This window comes from Hippocampus bargibanti, linkage group LG16 (genome assembly GCF_051943395.1).
Source record: "Hippocampus bargibanti isolate YZ-2025 linkage group LG16, ASM5194339v1, whole genome shotgun sequence".
NCBI lineage: Eukaryota > Metazoa > Chordata > Actinopteri > Syngnathiformes > Syngnathidae > Hippocampus > Hippocampus bargibanti.
The window spans coordinates 2274008-2285684 of NC_142749.1; the positions used below are offsets into that span (position 1 = coordinate 2274008).

At 40.9% G+C, this 11677-nt stretch overlaps 1 protein-coding gene across 1 annotated transcript; it reads right to left on the reverse strand.

Annotated features, from left to right (window-relative positions):
* Window positions 1-1952: 1952 nt before the first annotated feature.
* dlb (deltaB) lies at window positions 1953-10034 on the reverse strand. Its single transcript, XM_089016899.1, has 7 exons — window positions 9812-10034; window positions 9489-9728; window positions 9342-9399; window positions 8995-9252; window positions 5131-5492; window positions 4051-4267; window positions 1953-3442 (listed from the first exon to the last, which is right to left on the reverse strand). The coding sequence occupies exons 1-7, from the start codon at window positions 9860-9862 to the stop codon at window positions 2736-2738; spliced, it is 1893 nt and encodes a 630-aa protein (XP_088873025.1). The 5' UTR covers window positions 9863-10034; the 3' UTR covers window positions 1953-2735.
* Window positions 10035-11677: the final 1643 nt, after the last annotated feature.

Below are 11677 nucleotides of genomic sequence, written 5' to 3' on the forward strand. Positions count from 1 at the left end.
TCTCTGTGCACATATAAATAAAGTCATAAAAATGCAAATATTTGATATAGTGTATTCTTTACATGTAAAGAATACATTATGTAAAATTATGTGAAAAACGAATTACTCATGCATGAGTAATTCGTTTTTCACATAAGCAACAAAAAAAACTGAAGAGCCATTTGGGAACCGAAAGAGCCGGTTCTTTATAGTGAGCCGAGCCAAAACCACCGGGTCTCTGAAAGGAGCCGGAATTCCTATCACTAGAAACAAACAATGACCCAACCCTGAATGATTGTGCTGGAAGTCCTTTTAACCGCCACTGATTAAAATGACCAACAGCTGCGGCTGCAGGCGGGGCCCTACAGTCCCACCTGTTGATCGCAAAACTGAAACGTAAAAATGAGATGTTCCCCAAATTAGTTTTGGTTTCTGTTATTTTCTTGGGATTGCATTTTGTAAATTCCCGGGAGTCCCACTGTTGAGCTTCTCAATTATATTTGATCTGAAAATAAAGAAGCTTTGTTCTGAATGGGTCACTGTTGTTAATTCGTTTTGGAGGAAAAAAAAGCTTTCCTCTGATCAGTGTTGCTGTCTTGTCGCAGCTGTTTCTTAATCATGTTTGCTCTCTTAAATTCAAGTGTGAAATTGTGGCTCTCAGATGTGGGCAATGCAAAACACACCTTACAAGACACAAAGCATTCATGATGAATGCTCCTTGAAACCGACAGCATCGAACATTCATTCATTCATCTCCTGGACCGCTTGATCCTCACGCTGGTCGCAGGGCCTGGAGCCTATTCCAGCTGTCTTTGGGCATGAGGCAGGGGACACCCTGAATTGGTTGCCACCACACAGAGACAAACAACCATCTGTTCTCACACATAGACATAGGGACAATTTAGGGTTCAATCAACCTGCCATGAATGTTTCTGGAATGACAGATGAAACGCGGACACAGGTAGAAAATGCAGGAGGCCGCAGCGGGATTTGAACTCACGACCTGTGCACTGTGAAGTCGGCGTGCTAACCACTCGACTGCCGCCTAGCATAAAACAAATGTTTTTAAAAATGGTTGCTGATGAATGGGTAATATCTTGCTTCTTCTAATCTATTTCATCGTCATTCTTCATGCTCCATGGTTCATGTTTGTCCATGTCGCTTCTGTTGGTGTGTTTTCCACTTGATGTCTCCGAGATCTCAATCAATCTTCAATTCAATGTAATTGTATTTATACCGCACCAAATTACAACAGAGGTTGTCTCATGGTTGTTACATGATGTAAAATAAGGTGAAAATCAGCCCTTTTCCAACAGAGCTTGGGCGCCATCTTGTGCATTTTCTGGGACGCTACATTGGAGTCCTGAAGGCTCGAATTGATACGGAAGGACTTCTTTAATCGATTGCAAACATTTATGCTTTCCTCTTCAGAAGTATTTGAATCACATTCATAACTGAATGAGTAACAAGAAAGCATCTTCTCCGAATTTGAAGCCATTGTTTTGATTCTAGAGCAAGGCAGGACGTATTGGCGTGACGTCACGAACAAGGGGGCGAGACCTTCTGAAACTCGGCATCTCCGGGGTCATTTTGAAGTTTTGGGACACTAACTCATTTTGGTGTTTTGCATTTGACTAAAAAATATCAGCCTGCGTGTTTTTGGTATTTTAGATGCTCTCAAACGTTTTTCTGATGTCAGTTAGGAAACAAAAAAATGGTGTCGGTTGTCCTTTAAACGGTTTAAATCAATAAAATGGTTTTCTGTAAATCATTCACATTTCAGGTGTCAATCGGGTACAAATCATCTTACATGGCAGTCACAGTGGTCAACAGAAAAATTCAATCAGTGATGTATATTATATTGTATTGTATTACATATAAAGTAATTGTGGTGATGACATCTTTTTACTCTTATTCTAGCATATCAGGTTTTTGCGAAGTACAGATGATGGCTGAAGAAACCTTTTCATCGATTGATATAGAAGTCTAAAAACTATGACATCCAACCCCAGTATGCCCTGTTCATGAACCATTCACGTCAAATGTCATTGTATTATATCAAACCTCTTTTATTTTAAATCACAAATCCACATTATGATCAACTTAAATATGAATGAAATCACATAACACCGCACAAACTTTGGTATGAACGCAAACAATGGCACATGACAGGCAACATGACAGTTGTTAGCAGTCAATCTTTATGTCCCTCCCATGAATACGTTTGGGATATTTTATCTTCCATTGCCCATAAAACAAAAGAAAAAAAAAACTAAAAAAAATAATGTTTGCCCATTGTATAAATATAATTTTGTGACAATCAAAGTGAAGTCTTTTTTCAAATAAATAAATAATAAAGTCAAAAAATGATGGTTCGCACAATAAGGAAAAAATGAGTAAAGGAAGATTGAAAAGCAAAATTAAATAAAATCAATCGAAGTAAAAAAATGACAATGATATTTAAACAAAGTCATACACCTGGGGCAAATTCTCCAAAGCAATTCATTCCGGTAACTTCATGTATTTGGTTTAAGTTGTAGGTCCTGCAAAAGATAGCTGCCTCTTTGGGTCTTCAATGTGATAGGTGTGGCCCGTAAAATTCTTTTAATAATCTTTGTAAATTATCTTCAACAGAGTAGTTCATTGTTTGGAGTACAATGGGTTTCGAATGGTCAATTTTTCTCCTTACATCAAGAACAGGAAGCAACAAGTGCTAAATCCAGTATTTGTCTTCTTGTCTTCTCCCCGAATTCAATTCATCTTAGGCCAGTAAGTGAACCCAATCCTGCCTCGTCCCGCCATATAAAATCTGCCCTTGCCAGGCTGCTCTCTCCAGGGTTGTGCCTGTATCCCGACCTTCCGTCCGAACAGGGGGCGAAGTTTAGGCAGGCTGCGCTATTGCTGATCTTGAACAGACCGTTCGAGCTGAGGAAGGAGTCTCTCTCGCTTCCCCCCAAGTTGTTCACCGTCTCCAGGTCATTGTAAACTGCTGTGTCGCTGAGATGCTTCCTTCCTTGCAGCCTTCTGCGCCTCCTTAGCAAGATAATACCGGCCACAAGAGCAACGACCAGGATGGCAAGAATGCAGGACATGGTTAGCGTGGCCGAAGAGGGCTGGAACGTTTGGCGCAAAGCAGGCTTGAAACTGGGCTGGAGTGTGAACTCACAACTCGGACCCATAAATCCTTTCGGGCATTGGCATACGGGCCCTGTGAAATGTGTGAAGCAAGTGCCACCGTTCTGACAAGGCCGTTCTCCGCATGCGTCGGAGCGCACGCTGCAGTTCTTGCCAGTGTAGCCTAAGGTGCAGGAGCAAATATAGTCGTTGACGCCATCTTGACAGGTCCCGGCATTCTGGCAGGGATTTGAGGCGCAGTCATCAACGTTGAGTTGGCAGTTGGCACCAGTGAAGCCGCCCTGACAGCGACAGAGAACACTCTGGCCAAGGTCCAGACACTCGCCACCTAAAAGGGAAAAGCAATTGTTTAGCATCAGACTGATCAGAGAAAAAAAAGGCTGTGTTTCGACCTCTTGGCTCTGTGCCATCATCAATAACATCATGTTTTTCTTTGGGGCTCAATTGTGGAAGCCTTTCTCAGACCATTTCTCAGAGAAGAATGACGTGATAGTCCACAGTTTATCTATCTATCTATCTATCTATCTATCTATCTATCTATCTATAATATTAGTACATATATATATATATATATATATATATATATATATATATATATATAGTAAAGTCTCGTTATATCGATATCGGATATATCGATAGTCCCGGTTATATCGATACTATTTCTATGCACGCACGGAGAAAATTACATGCGAACAGGGTCGGATATATTGATAGTCCCGGTTATATCGATATTTTTTCGGACTCCCTTGAATATCGATATAACGAGACTTTACTGTATATATGTGTGTGTCCCTGCTCTCAGGTTAGGGGGAAACCTTTTCATCGATGGTCCGTCCACTCCTGTACGACTGAGAGCTTACAGACGTGGGCAAGGCTGAGCATTTTTTTTCTAAAATTGCAGGTTTACACATTAGTCACAAGGAGGCGCCATCGTACCGTTTAAACAAGGCCTGTTGCTGCAACGATCCAGTTTTTTCTCACAGTTGGAGCCGGTGTAGCTCGGCGGGCAGCGGCAAGTGTAAGCACCACTCATTGTCTCCACACACGTGCCGCCATTGAAGCAGGGACCATCCGCACACGTCATTGCTATGATTTCACAGTTTTTGCCGTAGAATCCTTGTGGGCAGGTGCACGAGTAATCGTTTTCGAGGTCCTGCGGGGGAAAAACATCGACCTTTGTGTTTGGAAACAAAATGGCCAAATCATTCCTAGGTTGACTCGTTTATGAATTCAGTTCAGAATTCACCTTCAATTTAATTGAAAAACGAATCTAAGTTGTATGCAAACGAGTTAAATAAAGCTATCTGTGTTATTTACTGAAATGGATTTTTCAAATAATTCACCTAACTTATAATTAACATTTGGTAAATTATTTCCAATGACTAAATTACTCATAATTTTCTTTTAAGAATAACTACAGATCCTTGTGCAAAAGAACTATATTCTACAGTGCTTTGAATATCGTACTTATCCAACTCTGCTCCAGTGAAATGTACTTCAGGGTAAAATAAAAAAAATGTTTTGATTGTCAAAAAATCAATATATGTTTTGATGACTTGGTACATATAAAAAAACACTTTTCTGTCAAAAAAAAAAGGTTCCCTTTTCAGGCAACTTGCATAGCACTTGGTGGGTATATTTACATTTTTTCCCTTGTAAACATAAAACGTTCGATACAATCCAGTTATATTATACCGATATATTTTAAATCTTGCAAAACTGTGTGAAATTAGATGTAATCTGTAGACTTCACCACTTCTTCAGATAATGTATCCAATGGATGCTATTTTTCTTTAGGTAGTATCCTCGTTGATTTACTCTTTATTTATTTATTTATTTATTTATTTATTTATTTGTATTTTATGTATGTATGTATTTATTTATTTGTTTGTTTGTTTGTTTATTTTTTTTTATGAATGGGTGCCCTTTGACTAATGCACTAAAAAAACAGTTGGATTGTCGCAGTAGAATAATATTTTTGTTTTCATCATTCTGCTTTGGAATGAATATACTTACATTGCAGCTGCCTCCGTTTTTGCAGGGGTTACTGTCACATTCATTGGTTTCAATCTCACAGTTAGTGCCCCCATATCCAGGCTTGCAGGTACAAGTGTAGCTTCCCTGACCAGTATTGGTGCAGGTTGCACCATGGGAACATGGCTTGTGGTTGGTGCAGTAGTTAAGATCCTGGTCACAGAAGAGCCCCCCCCAACCCTCCTGACAGTTACACTGCCACGGCTGGCTGCAGGTGCCGTGGAGGCAGCCCGGGTAGCGTACGCAGTCGCTGCATGAGGGACCCTGCCAACCCATTCGACATTTACAGCCCCCTGGGGCCTCACAGTAGCCGTGCCTCTCACTGCAGTCCGCTGAGCAGATGGCTAAGGGGGAGGAGAGAGGAGAGGGTGTGTGATTACAATAGGCGCGCCTTACATCTTATACATACATTTAGGGGGCCCCCTGTCTGACCCCCAACCTCCTTCCAGACTTCACTGTTAGTTAAGTATTAAGTGAAGCAGCTGGCAGGCACACTGCCTGGGGGATGCTTTCTTCTTCTTGTTAAAATCCCCTCACTGCATGCAAACAGATAACCTTGAAAGTGTTTTTTGTAATGTTTAATATCTGTGCTACCCCAATGCCTTTATTTTATTTCAGCAGAGAACATAAGGGGGGAAAAAACGTTCCAACTTTTCATTAACAGAAAAAAGACTCTAGTTTTAAGTTTCTCTGAGGGGTGGGGGATGGAGGTCCAGATAATAACACACTTGGTTTTACATTTTGTGTCAAATTTCCCCAAGAACGAAGAACTTTTGTGTCAATTAATTCTTTCATCCACGCTGCAAACCGATATGAGTACAAGCTATCGACTGTAGTAACCACTGTTGTCCCTGAAACTTTGAATTAAAACAGAATGCAATATACATGACTTAATTTGTGTACGGTTGTCACGCTTCCTGCTTTTTGCTGCCTTGTGCTGTAAATATCAAACATATGTTGTCATTTTCTTCTATTGTACATTGCTGGTATCCACTATTTTCAGCCAATGACACGATTACTCATTGTGATAAAAAAAGATATCATGATCAACTCTATTCTGGCTTTGGTCGCATAAGGAGAGTGTGACAGACTGATTGATCATTGTTGGTTTGCAGTAGTGTACAGTAGATGTTGAGATGGGAACTATTCTATCAGGGTGGCAGTTACTCATCTAAAATGTATTTGAGCTTGGGTGGTGGTGAGTAACAGTTCAAGACATTTTGCAAAAAAATGTAAAAACAAGTATTTTGGAAAAAAAATAGTTTGCCTCCTGGTTGCTATTTAGATGCTCCAATAACTCTGGCTTCTCTCCTTGCTTGCCTGCACGTGTCAGGTTTGCACAAAAAAATTATACAACCAACGTGTCCGGACAAGTTGTGTCCATAATTTGTAAAATGGCTTCAAATGACTTCTACTGAGCGTATTTTACAAAGGTTCCACCGTATATATCTATATTTTACGTTTTAAGACTTGTGCTGAATATTCCGGAAGTCTTGTTTTTAAGTTGGTGACGAGTCCTCATCCTACGTCACTGAAGGAACGGCCCTGAATGAGAAAGGATCACCTCAATGCATTTTGGGGTACTTTGTTTGGTCTGAAAACTTCGTGTTGATCCGTGTTGATGGCGTAATTAGAAGCTAAACCAGACATGGGCAAACTACGGCCCGCGGCCCGTATGTGGCCCGTCAGGCTTTTTAATCTAGCCCGTCGAAGTTGTCCAAATTATCGTAAAAACAGTGTCTGAAACTCATGACAGAAACTAAGCTGACAACAGGGTAGACAACTCTGAATAGTTGCCTGCCCCATTTTCACAGAACACTTTAATAGCGATATGCAGAGGGAGAGCAATGCGGTCTCACTGCAGAGCAAGCCAGCACAGTTAGCATAGTCGTTGCGCAATACATGGTGAGGCTCAGAACGGCTGCTGCCTCACAGCTCGTCTCTACTTAGTATTTGAACGGTAAATGTGAAAATTCAGCGATTTAGAAAACAAATCCAAAAACGGTGAAGTTATATGGAAAAGAACTTTAAAGTACAAATCACGAAATAAATATAACTGTTTAATTTATTTTTTCATTTGATATTTCCATGATGACAGGTGAGGCACGGCCTCACCTGCCTCCCCTGACTGCACGTCACTGACACAAGGTATACATATATCAGTAGTTTGCACTCTGAACTACATCTGTCCACAATACTGTAAATAATTCTATGACAGTGTCATTCATATTCGAAAGTTATTATTTTGGCAAAGGCTTACAGGTCTTGTATTGGCTCTCATTGGACTGCAGGTTTGGTAAGCCAACTCATTGCACTCGTCCTTCAACAACGATGCACTTCGAATTTTGCACACTAGTTGAATAAGCCAGTCATACTAGGAGGACTACTGTAGTACTATTAAGGTCAAACGGACCAATACTTGACAACTGGGTGGTTACTAGTATAGGGGGAAAACACTAACATTCTGCTATTTTAGCCCTTTTGGGGAAAGCGGTTCCTACACTAGACAGCTGATCATATTATCAGGATACAGGGTGCATGAAAGGGGTAATATCCAGCACTTGTAGTAGCCTACTTGTAAAACACAGCTGACAACTAGTGCATCCGGTAGTGCCTCATGAGTCCATGTAATTGTCATTGTCATTGTGGGTTAAAATTGCCCTACTAGTGTGCAGAAATGTAAAAAAATACAGTCCTGAAAGGTAGTAGTAGAATAAAAATTACTATAGTACGTTGACAATTGTGACCTGTGATGAGTATAGTGGTGTTATAGATCTGGGATGTCCAATTCTTTGTTGTCACAATATAGTTATGTGGTGACTGTGAACCCAAATACAGGTAACATCAGACTGAAGGTCATGGGCGTAAGTCCAGGTGGTCGTAAGTCGAGCTGGTCGTAAGTCGGGTGTTACCTGTAAATGTATGATCACTTAAAATAATGACATATGCTACGGAAGAGCATTAGGGCCAGGTAGAAATATATATTTTGTTAGACATGGGGTATTATTCTGATTTTAATGTCAAAGTAACAAATTTGCGAGTTTTAAAGTCACAAATTTGCTTGATTTAAACGTTAAAAAAACTTTCAGAGTTTGAGATACATCATTCGGTCGTGCGGTGGGTTAGCAGCCTAAAGCTCTTCCGTAGCTGACGGATACGGTCTTGTTGAAATGGACGAGTTAATCAGTTGTTACTTTGAGATCGGGTTTAGTAACAAACAGATCCTTCAAGTCTTGGCACAGAATCACAATATTGTGATTTTCTATCCGGAGTTTGAAGAGGCGGTGTCGTATTGACATTTTCTACGTCGTTAGGCCATGAAAACCTGATAAAATTAATGAAATACGATACCTTGTGCAGCCATAACGGCAACTCCACAGGTACCCACTTCTGTTCTGCAAATTATCTCGTCTCACAAGGCTGCTAACAATAACCCACCGCACGACCGAATGATGTATCTCAAACTCTGAAAGTTTTTTTTTATCATTTAGTTGTAGCAAATTTGTGACTTTAAATCAAGCAAATTTGTGAGTTTGAATCTAGCAAATACCCTATCTCAAAAAAAAAATCAACCTGGCCCTAATGCTCTTCCATACATATGCACAATAAATGATGGATTTTTAAAATCAAAAGCCAATTAAAAATACCACTATACAGTAATTTAATTTATTTTAAAGGGGCGGCGATCAACTACCCAGTTTTGTCTCCAGTCATCAAACGAGTCAGGACAAAAGACCGTATAGCAAGTGTATAAACCTAAAGCAAGATATTAAAAAATGTATAACTCAAACGTTTCGAACTGCTGAGCGTGTGTTTGCACATGCAAATGACTGGGACGCTACTTACGTTCAGAGCAGTAATTTCCTTTCCAGCCCTCCAGGCAGATGCGGTTGCCCTCCTCATCACAAGTGTAGTGTCCCAGTGTGTCATCACGCGGCCTGCAGTACTCTGCGCATTCGTCTCCGAAGTAGTATTCGTCACAAAAGACGTGGTAAGAATAACGCAGTTCACTCTGCTCTCCAAAGTGCACATCCTGGGACCAGTCCTCCCCGATGGCGAGTCTCCTCCTGGTCGCAAGGCGATTGACCAGGTTGTTTTGGTTGTCTGCATACAGAAGTTGGAATTGATTAAAAAACGCACGACATTCACAATAAAGTTACAATTTCACATTTAACCACAAAAGCGAAAGATACCTGTGTATTCAGTCGGGGACTCAGCGTTCCAAGACTCAATGATCAACGAAAATGTCCCCTGAAACATTTTTGACATGATGCATGAATGATTTGATGTGATCCTCAGCCTCCTCTGATTTTGTGATTTTAAAGCTAAATTGCAATTACCGGCCATTTGAAGTGGAAAGGCACCCTGATTGGTGCACTGCTGGAGATTGACGTGTGATCCGCCCGGATGACATTAGTTTGGCCGGTCCCGAACGTGCACGGTGGCTCGGCAGAGATCACATCTTCCGGGTGCTTAAGGCAAATTCTAAAAAATATGTGACAGTCCCTGTGTCTCCTGCAAATGCGTTGTGCAGTGTGGAATGAATTGATTTTCAGTTCGAACACTCCAGAAGATAAAACCTGAAACGACAGATTAGAATAAAACACAATAAACACAGATCTGCGCGAGATTGAAATGACTCAATTTTAAAAAATCCACTTACGATGTTTACCAACGAACAAGCCAAAAAGTATCGCAGGTGCATATGTGCCATTTCCTCTCAGACTTTGTGTGTTCTTTGCTTCCCAAAATTAAGTGGATGCGGGCATTCGTCGTGCGCAGTATTTCCTCAATAATCAAGAAACGTCATACGAATCCTTCAAAACAGGAATCAGGGTGAAATATCAGATCATCTTATTGGCATTTCCGTGTTTTTCCTCGTTTCTTACTAAAAACTCCGCAATCTACTGTGTTTTGGATCCTGCAGCGTAAAGTTTGGTTTTTATCTCTACGATGGCGCGCGTCACGGGTAAGGAGGCGGAGCCGGAGGGGAGCAGCCCGACACGTTCTGGATCCGCCAGGGGATTTCGACGACCCACGATACATCTGGACTATTGTTGCTTTAATTTCCCTCGTGTCTGAACGTTTCACGCAAAATGGCAATACTGCTCTCACAGCTGTCCAAAACCAGAGTTCATAACCCGTTATATGCAATGGGTATGTTACAAAAAAAAGTCCAACCACCACTTATAAAGTATTATCGAAAGAGATCATGTTATTAAATCTAGATTTGTGACATGAATTAAATTTGCTCAAATTTACAAGGGTTCATGTCACGTTTTATATTATGAATCGGCCATGGTTGACTTGTCTGTCCAGTAATCAATTTAGAGCAAATAGAAAGTTTGTAACTATCAGAATTGTTCATAAATTTGGGGTTTAATTATTCGTTATCTTCTCATATTCAAACTCTAAAAGATTGAAAAGGTAAATGCTCAATAATTCATGAATCTTTAATTGTTTGGGAATATCTTCAAGTTTATGCTAAATATTTGGACAAATTGGCCCAGATGTCCGGACTCACTATACATTATTATATAAATATTTCTTTCTTTCTTTCTTTCTTTCTTTCTTTCTTTCTTTCTTTCTTTCTTTCTTTCTTTCTTTCTTTCTTTCTTTCTTTCTTTCTTTCTTTCTTTCTTTCTTTCTTTCTTTCTTTCTTTCTTTCTTTCTTTCTTTCTCTCTTCTTTCCTAGCTTCCTTCCTATTGTTTGGGACCACTAAACACAGACCAGAAGGGATGACACATGGTCTTATCTTTTTTTTGCACTAACCTTATAATTGCTCTGACGCGTGGGGGAGACAAAAGGGGTGGCGGCAGGTCCCGAAAGGACCGTATTGTGCGGGTAGATGCTATTTAGATGCTTTCAAGAAAAGGACATGCACGCGGGTGTGTGTGTGTGTGTGTGTGTGTGTGTGTGTGTGTGTGTGTGTGTGTGTGTGTGTGTGTGTGTGTGTGTGTGTGTGTGTGTGTGTGTGTGTGTGTGTGTCTGCGCGCGCGTGCGCATGCATGCGTTCGCGCTAGTCTCCCGTTGCCTTTGTCAGGCCCCCAGGCGAACAGCTGTATGAAAATCAACGGCACATGGTCGGTCGTGTGCGGCGCCAACCAGGCTATTGTTTCCCGGAGCATGACCCCCAACCACACACGCACCCAACCACACACGCACACACTCACACACCACCACCCGACTCCCCAGCGCACACAAGTACACACCAAATCCACTTTTTCAAGGGAGCACCCGGGTGGGAGGGCAGGCCGTTGCAGCACCTGTCGTTTGCAAGAGGCGGTGGAGGTTAAACACACCTCATCTGTTGTTTACATACTATAAAGCTATAACTATACTCGCTTAAATTGGAAGAAACTCATTGTGTGTGTAGTGACTCAAGGAAACTGCTTTTATTTGACATCATGGTATTATACTATATGATATAAGAATTGATTTATATGACAAAATTTTAATGAAATGATGTTTCAGGAAAATACAGCAGACGAATGATTATGCAAAGCAATACTATGACTTGCTGCGGGC